The sequence below is a fragment of the Poecilia mexicana genome, unplaced genomic scaffold (genome assembly GCF_051168715.1).
Source record: "Poecilia mexicana isolate PSO_F unplaced genomic scaffold, ASM5116871v1 scaffold_16, whole genome shotgun sequence".
NCBI classification, from domain to species: Eukaryota; Metazoa; Chordata; class Actinopteri; order Cyprinodontiformes; family Poeciliidae; genus Poecilia; species Poecilia mexicana.
The window spans coordinates 12,439,340-12,456,678 of NW_028263385.1; the positions used below are offsets into that span (position 1 = coordinate 12,439,340).

The following is a 17,339-nucleotide window of genomic DNA, read 5'->3' on the forward strand; positions in this document are numbered from 1 at the left end:
ATAAATATTTGGTTCTCCCATAACTTTGGCAAATTAAGAGCAAATAATAATAATGTATTATTATATGAATATATTTTATCCATTAATTTGTCATATTTTACATTAGAAAGCGATTCGCCAGAAAGCATACTCTTTTTTCAGGTCCCGCTATCTAGCTTCCATCTTTTTACATCAAAAATAAAACATTATAAATGCATGCAATGTATTGGGAGGCAGTGTTTGACACCTGGTTGATAATCAGTGATGCTAAAGAGAATAACAATAGTTGGAAAAGGACACCAAAAAAATAAACAAAGCAAAGAAGAATTCCACACAAGACAATGTTTGTTCATTTATTTTAGAGGGTTGCTTTGTTGTTTTTCTAACAGCAGCTGTCGATTAAATTAAAAGTTAAGACCTTGACATGATTATGTGAGCCGTTTTACCGAGAAATGGATCAGAAGCGAAAATGGTCGGATCCGCCTCTCGGGCTGCAATGCGCGCTCCCGCCACAGGGGGGAGCAAGACCTGAGCTCTGATTTCTAATCACGGGTTTTTCAGTGTGGAGTTAGCATGTTTTTCCCATGTGTGGATTCTCTCCAGGTCTTCTAGCTTCCCCCAAGCGTCTAAAAATATGCATGTAGGTTTAGCTGGCCACACTATTCGTCTTTAATGTCTCTGTGCTGCAGTGTGATGGTGTGCTCCCCTTCTCATCCAATGTAATAAAAACAAAAAACACAACAGAACATGCTAGGATTGTAAGCAAGCGTTAACCTTTATTTGACTTTACAGGTGCTAAAATCCGACACGGGAGTTGAGTTGAGCCTTTTGATCCCAAAGCACAGTGTGTGTTTTTGTAAATCAGACCTCTCAGATGCAGCAGATTATTTGGACAGCCAGCTTTCCACAGTGATCTGTAGCACATTGTGCAGCATTTCAACTTTATTACATTAAAACAAAACCTGAAAACTCTTCTAAGGCATATCAAATGACATCAAGTTTTAGTTTTTCAGCTTCCCGGGTGCATAAGTAAAATCCAAACCAAAACTGAATAAAGACACTTTATTTATGGCTTTGTCTAAACCTTTCACCCTTTTACTCTGACTCCTTCCCAAACGCCTCTCTTGCTGCGCCAAAAACCACATCAATCATCCCCATTATAAAGTTTCCTCCCATCGTGAACACGCTGCCCACTCCGCTCCCGCCTCTCCAGGCTAGCCTGCCCAGTCCTCCGCCCACAGCCTGAGCTTGACCCCCCATCTCCGACACTACGGTACCCACGTAGCCTTCAGTCTGCTCCCACAGCCTCCCTCCAAAGAACTTTGTCAGCCACCAGCTATTATCCAGAACGCCACCAAAAATCCCCGCTGTGTCTCCAGCCAGGGTCCCCATGCCCGTCAGGCCGGTGTGGCAGCTGCTCAGCAGGGCCTCCGTCATTGACGAAGAACAGTAGTAAACACTGGAGAAGCAGGTCTCCCCAACACCGAGCAGCATTTCTCCAGCTGATCCCATCCAGGAGAGGAGGTCAGAGGTGAGGAGGTGGAACAGCGTGAGGGTGTCACCAGGCAGCGCCGACAAGACTCCCACATCTTCCTGGAGAACATGAGTCACCTGAAGAAGAAAGGGATGTTAGAGGAATGAAACCATGCAACCATACCAGATGTGTTAACTAATACTCTGTCGTACATTTCACCAAAAACCTGCATGTTTAAGACTTTTACCACATCTTTACTAGCGGTGCCAATAAGCTTAGAGAGTTTTATCTAATGACAGAAACCCTCTGTGGCTTAAAAACAGAAATAAAAGGCAGGATTTAATGCTTTTCACCTGAGCAGGAAACTCTGTGATGGTGGAGAACACGGGGCGGAGAGGAGCTTTCAGGATGGACAGGGTGGTGGACAGGATGTAGAGCAGAGTGCTGGTGGAGTTTGAGTCGTCTTCAGGAACAGATTCGCTGTACTGCTGCACCCTGCTGCTGACAGAAACTACAGATTCTGCTGGAGTTTCCTCCGAAAGGTCAGAATCCTCCGATTTAGCATCAACACCAACCCTTTCCTCCAGCGTTGACTCTTTGCTGCCCTGCTCTCTGTCTGCCTTTGCATGTGGGTCAACAGTTTCTGAATTCACATCTGATTGTGCGGCATTTGCATGAAGCGCGTCGGTGTGAAGCCCCTCTGCGGCTGCAGCTGTCTGCCCGTCTTCTCCCCCACAGCCTTCAGAGAACAGCTCCTCCACCCCTAACATCTCCTCCAGCTCCTTCATGCTCACTTGCCTCTCCGCCTCTTCTGTCTCTTTGATTAACCCCACGCTGAAGCCGCCCTTCCCCTCTGGAGGAGCGCAGCACGCTGCCGTCCACAGCGGCTTGGCCTGACACGCTTCGTCTCCATCCTCCGCTGCCCCGAGACGTCCTGCTCCTGTCAGAACGTAGACACCCCCTCCTAAAGCGGCGCACTTGGGAATGACGCTGGACTGGATCAGCGCCGCCACTGTCGAGTCCCACCGTTGAAGCGGAGAGTCAGACGGATCCTTTGTTGCTCCTCCAAGAAGAGCTGGAACGGCGACTTTGACATCATGTTCTTCCTCTGTCTGCCAGGGGAAAAAAAGAATCAAGTTAATTATTCCTTTCACAGTAAATCAAACTTTTTTTGTTGTTGCAAAAGCTCCAACCAGCATCGTGTACTATTTGAATTCAATACGTCTGTTAATATTTCACTTTTCAGGCATGTAAAAGTCTGCAAGGTCAACTTTTCTCCCTCCACACCCTCTTCATCTTCTCATGAATATCTCCATAATGCATTTCTAAAACCTGAGTCATGCCTCTGCCAGCTGCCTGCACTGGGACTGAAAATATCACCTGCCAATAAAATACAGGTTAGAAATTAACAGCAACATGCATTACTATTGAGATTTGTAAATGAACATCCTGGTGACTAGTTGAATTAGAAATCTGATAAAAGACACTTAATTATCAATTTCTGACTCTTTTCTCAACTTTGCAGACTGTTGTGTTAATGAACTGACCTAAATGATTATTCCTATGCTGGAAATTATATTTAGCTTCTTCAGCTCCTTCCTCAGTGGCTCTGAGTAACCCTGACTTCAAATGATAAAGGATCAACTAATGTTTTAAATATAAATTCAATAACAAATTGTGGTTGGAGGCGTTGTTTTTTATGTAATAAATAGATTTTCCATGACAGAATGACACTAAATATACGAGTGACATTGTTTTACATCTTTTTTTTTGTCATTCCACAGAAGAAACAGCAACATTTATATGTTTTTCCTTATTGTAAAATCTAAAAACAGATTTGATATTGGGTTCTTTAACAATGATAATAAGTAGATATTTACCAAAAATGCTAAGTTGTCTTTTTAATGGTTATGTAACATTTATTGATCTAAATAAGTCTTATTTAGCTGGACTGAGGGCAAATATGGCTCTTAGGATTTCAAAGGCTAAACAACAACTAAGATTTTTGGGTTATAAATCTGATAAACATACCTCTTTTTAATATTTTTCAATACTATTTTTCAATAAATAATATTGAAACCTTAGCTCTCCAGCAGGTGTTTTTATCTAAATGTAAAATATTTTGTTCAGTTTTGGCTTAAATACTGATCTGAATACCTTGTTTTTTTCCACAATATGACCTTTTTTGAGTGTGCAGACTCCAAGTAGCGATTAATTGATTCCTAAATTAGTTGATGATTATTTCAATAATTGATTCGTCACAATCAATCTGATTAACTGTTTCTGTCAACTCTTCCATGAAGTCCAGAGTGCTGGAGGACGCAGCTGATCCAGTCAGCTGGTTCACTCAGCTGAGCTCTGGATCAGTGCAGCTCCTCCAGAGTTACCATCCTCTGTGCTTCACTGATGAGTGCTCTGCTCTCCTCAGTGAGATCAGGTGTCACATCTTAATTCCTGACCTGTCTGCAGGTCTTTATGATGCTGAGGCCTTCAAGGAACAGCTGGATTTATTTCACCTGGGTGAGCTTGAAGGCAGCCGGTTGCCCAGGACTTAGCTGAATTAGGCATTACTCTGTCTTGGTCTACCACACAAAACATTAATTTGATACACTGAAGTTTGTGGTTGACAAAACATCTTTGGAAGCAATATCCGAGTCCAAAGAAAAACTTGAAAAAGAGAAACAGACACTTTACAGAATGCTTTTGAAGTGCGGTGCCTAGAAGCTATTTATGAATCAAACGAGGAGGGATTAGACTTTTAAATAATACCGTTTTCTGTTTTCATTTCATGTTTTCAAAACTAGATTGTGACAAATGTATCCTTACCACAGCTCCCCCCTCCTGCAGCTCCTCCCTCCCCGTCCATCCGTGGCTGAGATGGAAGGCCGAGCAGACAGCCGTGTCACAGGCCGGCCTGGACAGAGCGGCGAACGCCCGTCCCCCCGGCAGTCTGTGGCAGTGTCGGTGCAGCGGCGGCTCAGCTGCGGCTCCCCGGGGAGGCGTCTGTCTGTAGAAGCAGCCGTCACAGAGGGCGAAGCCTGGCTCCGAGTCATGCTCAGCTGGAAGAGACAGGCCCGGGCCCAGCAGCGCCAGCAGCCACACCGCAGCAGCAGCACTCGGCAGCATGGTGGTGAGCTCAGCTTATCTTCCCTCTCTCACACTCAGTGAGAAGGGAGAGGCTTATAAATTATCCAGTGGTTTCCTTGTGTAGATGGAGAAGATAAATAATGACTGCTGATGGGCTTCTTGCTCTCCCCCCTACTCACTGACTCCTCGCTCCGTCCTCCGGTTTATCTGCAGCCATCCCTGCCTTCCTCCCCTGCCAGCCGAGCTCAGACAGGACGAATCAGTGGTTGCAGGAGCAATCTTGCTTACTCCTTCATTTCCCTGTCCCCCCTGACAGCCTCGCCCCCCTCTGTCAGTTCCACCCTCTGACTCTCCCTCCGGCTGTTTCTGCACCTCACCACTCCCTCCGCAGCTACACCTTTACCGTTCACTGCTGTAATGCACACAGCCTGAGCCAACACCTACTGATTACCTGTAAGTCTGCATTCCCAAAAATCGGTTTGAGCACAGCCAGCAAGGCTTTAAACTCTACTATTCTTGAGAGTCCTTACTCAGTAAAAAAAAAAAAAAGAAAAAAAGAGCAAATGAGCTCTATAATTTTCAGAGTCTGCTGATGAAATCCTTATTAAACTATAATCCCGACAGCAACACGTTCGCCCTGAACTCACGCCCACTTCCATGCCCTGCAGATTAAAGCCGACTTTCCCCAATATTTGCAACATTCCTGCTGAGGCACGATTCTGGCACGGATGGATTCTTACAAAATCATTATGAGGCAAAGGCGGCGTAAACACATAATCTTCACAGAGCAAGAGTAAGAGTGAAGGAAAACATGTCAAGCACTTCAGACAACACCACGAGGTGGAGCTCAGCCAGAATGCCTTCACATTGCTCAAGAGTTATGGGTAAACGGAGCCAAAAGGCACCCATGAGGTTCTGCAGAGTGGTGTCAGAGGTCCTCTGCAGAGGTCAAGCAAGGAGTAGATATTGCTCAAAACATGGATTGAGGTGCCTTTGCAGAAAGAGCATGCTGACATGCTACCTTTAAAGAACACAAACCTGGAACGAACATTTCTGGGTGTGATGTTCAGGGTGGGGCATCAAGCCATCGAGTGAGATATGTGCAACGCTTTCAGACGAATGTTGCAACAAGGTCAGAAGTTTCTCTAGGGTTGCTTCTGTGCTATTCGAATAGCAAAGCTGGGAATATTTTAGTTGAAAACAAAATGTTTTAGTGAGCTAAAACTGAAAAATGTCAACACACAAATTTACAAGTGCAAAAACAAAGTGTTTATGTATTTAAAAAAGGTTATTTTGACATTCTTAAAGACAATAGCTGATACCTGGCACAGATTAAACATACCAGAACTGTAACAAATAGACATTTATAACTCTAAGGTTACAAACGATGAACTCTGAGATGGTGGCTGATTTAAGCAAAGCCAAAACAAATATCTGAAGAACAAATAAGGATGAATTCACTGGCTATCCAGAGGAAGCATAAAATCAGCCGCAGGATTGATCAAGTTGGCTAAATAGGCATCGATGGACCAATCAAGCAGTCAGTGATTGAAATCAGAGTTTTTCCTTGGACAGCTCTGTCTGATGATCAGCAGGTCAAATGTCCTGCATTGGGCAGGAGGAAAAGGGCATTTTGGTGCAGAAAGCTCCCAACATGACCAGTAGTTATGCAACGCTTCCACCAGTCGAGCATTTATAATCTACAATAACAACTGGTCTGGTGATTTACATCTTCAGGGCACCATCAGTCTTGGGTTATTTTAATAAAAAAAAAAGTACATGAATTCAATATCTAATAAAATTAAATAAAAAAAAATTAAAAGAATTTAAAAAAAAGAGGCTTTGTGAAGTTAACTAATACTTTCATTACAACAAAGATGTCATATCATTGTGAGCTTGTTAGAAGTAAAAATACATTTTTGGGGAACTAGAAGCTAACAGCTAACGCTAACAGCTAGTCAGATCTAAGCTGCCCATTTTAGCTAGCAATGACAGCTAAGCTCAAACTGAACATGTTCATATCAATGGCAAAGAATAGTTTTAGCCGTTATAAACAGTTTACAATTTTACAACAAACTATGTAAAGTTGGTGCCATTTTGTGAAGTTGAACATTTCTGCTTCCATGTGGAAAAAAGCTGGTTGTATCAAACTGATGTAAAAATGTTCAGATTGACTCGGACGAGCCGTTAGCTTCCACCAAAGATTCATTTATAATGTCTTCTAGCTCATAAAGATACAACATCTTTCTACTACAGGAAAGGGAAATAAATATTACCCATAATACTTCCACAGAACCACCGTTAGCTCTTTAATGCTGTGCAGGTTTTAGGTACCAACATGTCACAACAGAGTAGAAGCTTCCCGGTTAATCCTATTTTGGAAGTTGAAATGCAAAATCTCTGCTTAGGGCAAAATATCTGTTGCTGTTCAGAAAAACAGATAATGCATCTTTTTTAATGGTCAATATTTTTCACATTTAATTATTGGGAGAAGAAAAAATATTTTACATTGAAAATTGGCAGATTAAGACGCAAAAAGAAATCTGTTCTGGTCGGGAAAACATAATCAGTGCATCTATACAACGAAGACTGAATTTAAGAAACTATCACTGTTTCACTGTTTTATTACTTCAACAACACTCATTTCTGCAGTTTTATTTTGCCTGCAATGAAACTCATCTCCACCAGGGGGAGCTTTCCTTTCAGGACAAACATTCAAGTCCTCTCTTTTACCCCTTACACAAACAGAAGCAGGCCCCCCCTCCTCCATCCTGCCGTTAGATACATCTCCCAGTCGCTTTCACTCATTGGGGATGTCAATGACGAGCTCGGCCTCGTCTCCCTCCCCTCTGTCCTCGTCTCCTCTGTCGCTGTCCCCATCGCTCTCACCTTCCTCGTCAGCCGCATCTCCGCTGAGCATTTGTTTGGGAACCCAGCTGAAGGGGCCGCTGGCTGTTCGAGGGGCACCAGAGGCTGACGTGTAGTTAGCCGCCATCGGACCAACAACCTGAGGAGGAGGAGGGTACAAATGATTTCAAAATTGTGGCACAGGAAGGGACGAAAACCTCTTAAATAATAGATGAGTGGCAATGGATGGCTACGTCACAGATGTATAAATAAAAACAAGACTAAACATGTGTTATGTGTCTTAATTTAAAAAACTGTTGCATGAAAAGACACCATTTTGCATTATACTGAGTAAAATAAGATAAAACCTGAAATAAACTAATAAATACCAAATATTTGCAATATGTTTTATGACTACTGCTCTCTGTAAATATCTCCAATCCCCCTCCTCTCACCTTCCCTGCGGCCTCTCGCTTGTTTTTTGGCGTCTTTGTTTTTCTCTCTTTCTTCATTCGCTCAGCTGGTGGTGCCAAATACTCTGGTGGGAAGGGCATCTGCCCCACACACATGCACAACCCGATTTTTCCAAATGACCACATGCACACATTCGTGAGGAGTTTACGACACACACATACACAGACCAAACACAAAAGAACAAACACAGGAGAATGAACAGTACAGAGATGGTGAAGGCATTAAAAAATAAAATAAAAACTGACAACAATAAAACAGGCATGAATAAAAGAATGCTCAATGAAAACAGGGATTATGCCTGCAGATGAGAAAATGGTAATGGCTGCAGGGGAAGAGATGGAGAACTCACAGCGTTGAGGTACGATCCGGTGCTGGACGACTGCAGGGGGTTTACTCCAGAACGGGACAGCAGAGAGAGATGAGGGGATGACGAAGAGGAGGAAAGGCAGGCTCCAGGGCTGCTTTTCCGCCTGAAAAAAAAAGAAAGAGAAGGTGTCAAAAAGGATGGATATAATATATATGTGAAATGGAACATGCCTGCACATCTGAAAAGCTGCGACATGCTCCTAAGTTTGATTTCCTGACAACAGGAAGAAGATAAAGCATTCTTTTTTCAAAAGACATTCTTAACATAAATAGTACGACAATAAATTACTATTTTACTCAAAGTGCACTTTTCTAAGAATTCTAGAAAGTTGCAAAATCTTGAATAAGGACAAATACAGGTCTAATAACACAACACAGATTTGGATTTGATTTAATGGTTTTTACGAAGTGATTAAAGTCCTTGAAAGCTTTTTTTTAAAGATACAGGTCTAGTTGGATCAATTTCCAGCTCATAAACATTTGTAGTTTACTTCTTTGCAATTTCTCTTTCCCTCTCTCTTAGTCCTTCCCCTTCACTGTTTTCTGAAGAAACAGTTGCATCTGAATCTGAGAAAGAAGTAAGAAAACATGATTCAGTAAGAAAGTAAAATAGATAATATAGATTTATTTATGTTCCACCTACCAGAGGAGTCTTCATCAACCCTCTCATATTGGAGCAATCTGTCAAGAAGGAAGCTGGAAACCAGGGGGAGCTTCAGTTTACCACGATTTTATTTTTCAAACACCTGGATATGGTCAAGCAAAATCAATCTCACCTTTTGTCTCGGGAAACCTTCAGAAGTTTTCTTTGTGCTCTTCTCAACTCCTCCTGAAAACATTCCTGTTCCTGTAAACCAGCAAAAGAAGCAGTGAAAACGAAGTAAAGCACGAGTCCTGGGAAGAAAACACTTGTGATTAAAAAAGGGAAAAGTCACTCACATAAACAAGGAATTTTAATTTTCTTTTGAGATTTTTGTACTTCCGCTTGTAGTCGACCTCTACGTCTGTCTGACCGTTCATTTCTGAAAATTTAAGATGCAAAACGGTTAAAAATCAACCATCTGCGAGCTGTTTTGGCGCAGTGTAGGATGTATTTGAAACAGTGTGTTGAGAGCTCAGTTAGCTTAGTTAGCTGTAGCAACGGTGTTTTAATGCTACATTTGTCAACATGCAGGACACAAACACCGCTGAAAAAATGCAATATCTTGAAAAAGTAAGAATACCTCTGAAAATATCAAAACTCTTTGAAAATATCATTTGCTACCTCTAGCTTGGGTGGGTCTCTGCGACATCCTCTTGTTTACATGCGTCTTGCTCCACAGCATTTCCGGTTATGTAGAGACATCACAGCTCAATGCTGCCGCCCGCAGGTTAGGAGGTTGTAGTTCACCATCTGCCTCAGAAAGCAGAGCACTACTCACCATGGTGTAGATTCATTGAATAAACTACGTTAATGTTGTTGATATTGATGTTTCTAGTTTACACCAAATTTAAAAATCCCAAATTTAGCTTAGCATTAACGCAGAGTATAACACTGAAGCAATCAAAAATAATGTCTGACACAAAAAAATATTTTATGAGGTACACAGTTGTGGGGAAGAAGGCTAAGGGGACATTAACACCCTCAAAGTAAGTCACAAAATTTAAATGGTGAAGAAACTGACTGTACGCAGAGCTACATCCAGGCACATTAATGGAAAGTTCTGTGGAAGGAAAAAGCATGGTAGAAAAAGGTCCAAAAGCTGCTGCCTTTAGAAATTTCTGAAAGAAATTATATTCATTGTCTGTATAAATTCACAAGGTCCTGAAGTCATAACATCAACAGCCACTAAAACATACCCAGCAGCAAGTTTCATTCCTTGTTTCATGACAGTCGTGGACCAGAAACTGAACTGAGGGGGGAAAAACTGGACAGTTACCCCGCCGTTACATTTCCAGATAAAGTTTTGTCATTTTCATTTGGAAATCAAAGGAGGCAGATTAAAGAGGCACATATTTAAATTAGATTGTGGGAGTCATGCCATCTACTACTGTAGGTCTGCTGTGTTTGATCAAATCTAAGGTCAGTGCAACCATCTACTAGGAGATTAAAGAGTTCTTCATATTTTTCTCTATTTACAAGCTTTTGTAGATGTGATTTTATGATGCAATAATTCATGCTAACTGAGCCCAGACCAAGTACTGAATGCCAATCCTGCAAAGTAATGAGCTGAAATGACTTCAGACTTGATAGCACTTTTCAAGACCCTCAAAAACACGTTACAATGAAATCAGTCATTTTCATTCACACACACATTCACTGATGACGGCGAGCTACTGGATTGTAGCCGTAGATAATGCCGTAGCTGACATTATCTAACATTCCTGTCTTACATATGGTTTTAATATTCTTATTTTCTCCAAAAATACATTTTGGAGCCATAATTATCAATATTAACAGAAATAAACACATAAAATGTTTTCCCTCTACATGCAATTAATGTATATAAAACATGAGCTTCCATTTTGAAAATGAATTATATACAAATAATATACAAATGTATTTTCAATGTAAAGTCCTTAATTTTAGTATCCTAATGTAAGATGGTTTTGCTGTTTGTTGTACTTTCTGATTGCAATTTAGAAAAGGGCAGCAATGTACAATATCCACAATATACTTTCTGATCTTTAAGTAGCATCTTAAAAATGTATATCTTTTCCTTTCTTTTTGAAAATATGCTCTACTTTGTGTGACTCTGTCACATAAATCTCACAATAAATACTTTACATTTGGTTCGCATTTTTAAAAAAGTGCATTATATAGTCCAATTCAATAAATAAATAATACATATGCAATGAGTGAATATATTATGAAGAGTAAAAATCTTTCAGTGAGTCGTAATTTGGAGCCAGCTCCACTCTGCCTCAGTGAAACTCCGATGCCGTCTTGCAGTAAGATTTCGTTCCTTACTCATCTCCCCCTGCAGGTGTCCTCTCCACCTGCAGCAGGTTGTACTGCACCAAGTTTGCAGCCGAACCTTAGCTCTCTACAGTCACTTGCCCGGGCCCAGAATCATGAATTATAGATGAAGAACATTTGCAGAGACGCTGCTTCAGTGCACATACCCCATAGCCTGTAGCCAGACCCTCTGTGCTTGTGTGGGATTCGTTGGGGGAGGGGAACAAAGAGACGTGGACCACAGCGCCCTGTTAGAGTACAGATAGCATTAACCTGAGCATTTAGTTTGAGTTCCTCCCTCTCAAAGCAGAGTCCTTTCATGCACCTTCCCCAGCAGGGCGGTAACAGTGCATACAGCTGCAACCCAGGATCTCGCCACCCCTTCCAGAGACATCACAGAGCCACCTTTCAAAAATAAACATGGATCCTCTCCCTTCCAGGCACAACAACTGATATGAAACACAATCTCTGACTGGCTGGCTGCCTCTCTTGTTTTTTTCCAAAGACACAGGCAGACAGAAATAGATTCATCTGTTTCTGCTTCCATAAATCGCTGCTGCCAACCTCTCCCTATCAGCCAACAATCCCTCCTGGCAGCTCCAGTCCTCTGCCCCTCCTCTCCCTCCCCTGCTTGTTTCTAATGGATCCATATATTCTCAAGTCAGGCTGTTGCTCCTGATTACCAGAGCCTGTCAATGCGTTTCGTCTTGTGAATTTTCTGCTTGGATGTACGTCCTTGTCTTGCCAGCTGTTTTCATCGTGTCAGCTTGTGTGTTCCTGTCTATTCCCCTGCATGTCTCCCCGTCTCCTTGATGTGTACTAATGTCCTTCACGTTGCCTCACCCTCATAACGCCTTCCATCACTTTTTTTTTATTTCAGCTTCTCTGAGGTCCTTTTGCTTCAGCTTTGCTCCTTATTCAGGAAACTGGAATGTACCAGAACCACACCAAAGACACAAACAACAACTGCAGCAAAAGCCTTCTCTGTGAGAACAAGGTAAGCTTCATGGTTTGTTGCTCTCACTGGCTTCATAACATGTCCGTGTTTGCTGAAAGGTGAACCTTTAAGCAAACAAATCCTGGGAAACTTTTCTGCTCCCTTTGCCTTTTCTCCAATAACCTGCCTCTTCTGTGTGTGTCTGTGTGAGTGTTACAGGCCAAGCTTGTTCAGTCTATTAAAAGAATCAAACATGAGGTAGACGAATGCAGAGGAGCAGAGAGAGACACGTACATAGACTCGGTGGAAGTAGAGGTATTTTTGCTGCATTCCTCACTCCAACACAAATACACTCCTGTCAGACACAAAAGGTTCAGCTCCACCCAGAATAATTATGACTGAAGCAGTACGAAAACATCGAGGTAAAAACATGCCTTACAAAAATAATCCTTACAAAAGTAGTTCCCTTATGAAAAGTCTGTTATCTCTGGAGGAGCTACAGAGATCCACAATTCAGGTGGGACAATCAGTCAAAAGAAGAAAATTATAAGAAATCGTGTTTGCATTTTTGCCACAAGATGAGATTGCAAACGTGTGGAAGAGGGTGATGCAAAACAAAAAAGCTGAAAGTTACTACAAAACACTGATGTTAGAAAATTCAACCAAGTTACCACAGATACGCCACAACATGACAGAGTTTGATCTATTTAAGAAAATAAGAAGTGTCTTGGTCTGTAGTTAAGAAACCATATTTGCTTATGTTCTTCTGGCTTCATTTATTGAGTCATTTTCATATTACAGATCACATGTGTCAAACTTGAGGCCCGTGGCCCAAATCTGGCCCATACTTTTTATGTGGCCCTCTAGATTATAGATTAAACACTAAATGTGCTTAAATATTATGTTTTCAATAAAATCAATGCAGTTTTTATTAATTTACTGCCAAATTATATCAATCAGTCTCTCCAGTCTCTTGAGAATTATTGTGGAAATTTATGCAAAATCAACAAATCCTCTCACTTTTTTTGCGCTAATAATTGGGAATTTATTGCACATTTTTCTAAAAAATGTACAAAACTTTCTTACTTATACTAAACATCTGCCTCGCCCTTAATCAATGTCAGATTATATTCCATGAACTACACGTAATAAAAAGTCGCATTTGCCGTCTTAATTAAACACAAATATCACAAATATTTCCAAATTAGTGTCACAAAGACTTTGATTTTTATTACAAGAAATCACAAAAAGTATCATGAAATCCTGGAGTGACGTTTTATCAATACATTCTGACACAACCGGCCCTTTAAGAGCATTCATGATCTTGATTTGGCCCAAAACAAAAATGAGTTTGACACCCCTGTTATAGAGCTACTACTACTAAAAGCTTCATACCCATAGGGTATCATACTGTAAGATTTGCTGCTACAGTTGCATTCTTCAAAGAATAAACTACGATGGACTGACTACGAAACTAACATGTCACAGTTTAACTTGTAGAAAATGTCGAGACCACTAAATATTTTTCTTCCATTTCAAAGTGATACGTTCTTTGATGTATCAGAGAAGATCTCCCCAAAACACATTGAAGCTGTTGGTTGTAACGTCACAACATGTTAAAAACTCAACAGGTACAAACATTTTTACAAGGCATGAAGTCGTAGTCTCACAATATGTGTTAAAAGGACGGGCTCTCTGAAAAATATGATCAAGATAACCATCCATCTACACCTCACTGCGAAATAAATCACAACTCCTTTAATTAAAAAACTCATTCAACATAACCACATCATTTCATTTAATCCACATATTAAATACGTAACAAACCCCTCTCTTTTTTCAGATCAGGTTTGATCAACTAGAACGAGAAGTCAGAGCCGAGTTTCAGAACCTCCATCGCTTCCTGGAGGAGGAGGAGTACCAGGACCTGGAAAGACTGAAGAGGGAGAGACAGAAACTTCTGAAGCAGCTGAAGGAGAGAGAGAAGAAGATAGACGCACAAGGACGGGACCTGGAGAGAGCAATAACGGTGCTGAACAGCAAGTTGGCCGAGGAGGACAGTCCTAAACTGTTCAAAGTGAGGAAAATATGGAGGACAGAAAATTACTGGTTTGGTTTATAATTGATGTCGTGCTGGAGCTACAGCAGTAAGCTCTGATGTTCCAGCATGCAGGAAGAAAATGCATGAACACATCATACTTGTGATTTGTTGTGATTACGCCTTCAGACTCAGAGCTGCAGGAAGATATCGTGCTGCAGGTTTGCATCGGAGTAAACCTGCAGAGCTGCATTCATTTCGTTCTGCTGAATCTTCTTGGCTCAGCTAAATAGTTGACTTCTCTAGTTTACAAGTGCAAATCAATTTCTCATTTAAAACGTAAAGGACATAAAATGATGAAACATTGCTTATGAGTTGAGTTGACTATGATCATGTTCTAAACTTTGTCTCACTGCAGGAAATTCAAGATCTTGTAAAAAGGTAGGTTTATTTTACGGTGTTCTTTCCATAAACGTATAATTTTGGTCCTTCTGTGTGTTGATAATCTGTTTATGGTCTGGTATTCTCTTTGCTGTGAGCTCCATGTTTACTTTTTTCCTCTCACTTTGATTGTTTAGGTCTCAGGTCCACTTCATTCGTCCTGCAGAGGTGGACACAGAGGTCCCCTCAGGCTGGTTTGTGGGTCCCATCCAGTACAGGATATGGAAACACATGAAAAGCTGCCTCTACCCAAGTATGTGTCCACACTGTTTTGCAAAAGTATTCATAAACATTTTCACATATTCTCACATTACAGCTACATCCTCAGTCTATTTTATCCAAATGTTATGTGCCGGACCAGCACACCACCTTAATAACCGCAGCAGTTTGGGACACAGCAATAAATAAAAAAGATCTTTTTTATTATAATTTTCATTGTTATCACAACAGTACTGCAAAATAAAATTCTAAGTCCATGTCGCCCTCCTTACTGTAAATGTGACGTCTTGCTTTGTAGATTGTAAAACTAAGGACTTTCTCATCCTTGAGTTGGATAATATTTTGTTACATTTATTCAGTTACATTTACTTGAGTTTCATTTTGGGTAAAACTACTTTAAGGAGTATTTTTACACTGTACTTCTTAGTTTTACTTGAGTAATTCTAATATGAAGTATCATTCCTCTTAGTTGAGTAAAATTCCTGTGAATAACTTCAGTGAATGGAGAACAGGCTTGTTTTAATAAAATAAATTCTCCAGACACACACCTGCAGTTTTTATTAAAGTTTCATAAGTTTCATATTGAAAGAAAATGATTTGGAAACATATCTTTTTGTTTGATTATTTTGTATTAATTATTTTCACTTTGGTCTTCAAATATCAATATTTAAACATAACTTTATATTTTTAAATATTAAATTATAGTTTTGCTCAGTTACTCAATCCTTGAATTGCCTTTTTACCAAATACTTTTTTACTCTTATGTGAGAAATTTCTTGGACAGCAACGTTTTACTTTTACTTAAGTAAAAATAAGTTGAAGTAGCTGCGACTCTAACTTGAATAAAGTTTTTGTGTTCTGTATTTTGATGACTATCACATGAAAACACTCAAAGGATGTAAGAAGTTGTATTGAACATCTTTGACAGCAATATAGATTCATTAAATCTCTCTGAACTGAAGCCGTTTCTGCCTTCAGATATTACATCGGTGAGGTTTGACCCGGACACTGCCCACCCTAACCTATGCCTGTCTGAGTCCTGCACTTCCGTTTGGTTCGACGAAGAGAAAGACACTTCTGAGGTCCAGCCCAACCCGCGTCGCTTCCACTATTACTACTGTCTGCTGGGCCACCAGGGCTTCAGCACCGGCCGACACTACTGGGAGGTGGAGGTGGGCTACAAGACGGCGTGGAGGCTGGGCGTGGCGCGGGAGGATGTCCCCAGAGGAGAGATGACGGCGACGGGAACCTCAATCGGCCTCTGGACTTTGGCCTTCAAGGGCGGGTCTGTCCAGGCCTGCACGGATCCGAAACCCACCAAGATCACCGTGTCCGTCCAGCTGGTCCGCATCGGCGTGTTCCTGGACTGTGAGGGCGAGGAGGTGACTTTCTACAACGCTGTTACCATGGCGCCCATTTACACCTTCTCCATGGGAACCGTCATGGTTCCCCTGTTCCCCTTCTTCAACCCGTGTGACACAGACGACGGAAAGAACACGGCGCCAATCACAATCTTTAACCCCTCACTTTAGGACCTCAGCAGCTGGATTGATGGACAAACTGAATCCTGGAGGAATCATTAAAATGTAATTTATTTCTCAGTTTGCTTGATGCCAAACAGGTTCTGGTTTATTGTCTCGTTTTCATTGCTGGCAGCCTAAATTTATTTAAAGGGGCAGTACTATGAATTCTCCAGCCACGTAGTGTCATTTTACAAATGTACCTTCAGTTGTTATCAAAATGCTGTATAGTTCAAATATGACCTAAAAGAAACTTGACTTTAAAATTTAACGCCTTGAAATTGGGCCTCTGTCTCTTTAAGAAACTCTTGTTCTTTCTGACACTCTGACTGCAGGAAATCACGTTTTTACCAGTTTTTACACTTATAAGTAGCTCATGTGATGAGCTCATTAGACTTCTATCAGGTGCTTGCTAATTGCTGCTGGCTAGTCTGGAGGAGCTTCATCTCAAAGGCGGAGCTAGGTCCACCCAGGCGCTTTGCTCAGCTGAATATTTACCACAGGAGATTAAATGATTTCTCAAACAGGCATGAAAGAATCAAAGCAACACTCCAGATGTGTTTTTGATGAGGGAATAACATTAAAGCATGACATGAAGGTCAAACAAGTCAATTTTACACAACACTGCCCCTTTAATTTAAAACAGGAACAAAAAGAAATGTAAGCTATTACTAATAATTATTGTAAACAGAAAAATTTAACTTCCAGACTGATTGTTTTCTATCATGCAGAATGAGCAGCCAAGATACACAATGTATGCATTTATTAAAATGATTTTAAGACTGGTCTTTAATTAACATGTGAAGTGGACTCTTTAGAAAATAGAAGCAAACAGCAGCAGGTGCAAAGAGCTTCATGACGCAACCTTTGGCCTGCATATAAATATCTCCACTATGTTGCTGTAACTCCTCCCTGCAAGGTTATGGGAGCTCAGAAAATGGCGCAGGGAATGAGAGAGGTGAAGGAATGGCGCTTGATATCCAAAATGTAATTATAGTTGACACTAAATGATTTATTAA

The 17,339-nt window shown here is 41.0% G+C and overlaps 3 protein-coding genes across 6 annotated transcripts; 1 reads left to right on the plus strand and 2 right to left on the minus strand.

The window, feature by feature from the left end:
• Positions 1–730: 730 nt before the first annotated feature.
• On the minus strand, positions 731–5,443 carry LOC106917859 (uncharacterized). Its single transcript, XM_014987127.2, has 3 exons — positions 4,280–5,443; positions 1,807–2,565; positions 731–1,590 (listed from the first exon to the last, which is right to left on the minus strand). The coding sequence occupies exons 1-3, from the start codon at positions 4,577–4,579 to the stop codon at positions 1,075–1,077; spliced, it is 1,575 nt and encodes a 524-aa protein (XP_014842613.2). The 5' UTR covers positions 4,580–5,443; the 3' UTR covers positions 731–1,074.
• A 343-nt stretch (positions 5,444–5,786) lies between these two features.
• On the minus strand, positions 5,787–9,597 carry ino80e (INO80 complex subunit E). Of its 3 annotated transcripts, none has more exons than XM_014987128.2 (8): positions 9,492–9,597; positions 9,167–9,249; positions 9,004–9,074; positions 8,871–8,923; positions 8,719–8,794; positions 8,211–8,331; positions 7,843–7,941; positions 5,787–7,547 (listed from the first exon to the last, which is right to left on the minus strand). In XM_014987128.2, the coding sequence occupies exons 1-8, from the start codon at positions 9,550–9,552 to the stop codon at positions 7,341–7,343; spliced, it is 771 nt and encodes a 256-aa protein (XP_014842614.1). In that variant the 5' UTR covers positions 9,553–9,597; the 3' UTR covers positions 5,787–7,340. The 3 variants fall into 3 exon arrangements, with proteins under 3 accessions (XP_014842614.1, XP_087869939.1, XP_087869940.1); XM_088013813.1 differs by having other exon boundaries at positions 9,451–9,529; XM_088013814.1 differs by lacking the exons at positions 8,719–8,794; positions 8,871–8,923.
• Positions 9,598–11,792: 2,195 nt separating this feature from the next.
• LOC106917858 (zinc-binding protein A33) lies at positions 11,793–17,113 on the plus strand. Of its 2 annotated transcripts, XM_014987126.2 has the most exons (7): positions 11,793–11,893; positions 12,046–12,162; positions 12,322–12,417; positions 13,946–14,179; positions 14,559–14,581; positions 14,719–14,834; positions 15,779–17,113. In XM_014987126.2, exons 2-7 carry the CDS (start codon positions 12,097–12,099, stop codon positions 16,330–16,332), a joined length of 1,089 nt encoding a protein of 362 aa, XP_014842612.2. In that variant the 5' UTR covers positions 11,793–11,893; positions 12,046–12,096; the 3' UTR covers positions 16,333–17,113. The 2 variants fall into 2 exon arrangements, with proteins under 2 accessions (XP_014842612.2, XP_014842611.2); XM_014987125.2 differs by having other exon boundaries at positions 11,793–12,162.
• The last annotated feature ends 226 nt before the right edge of the window (positions 17,114–17,339 follow it).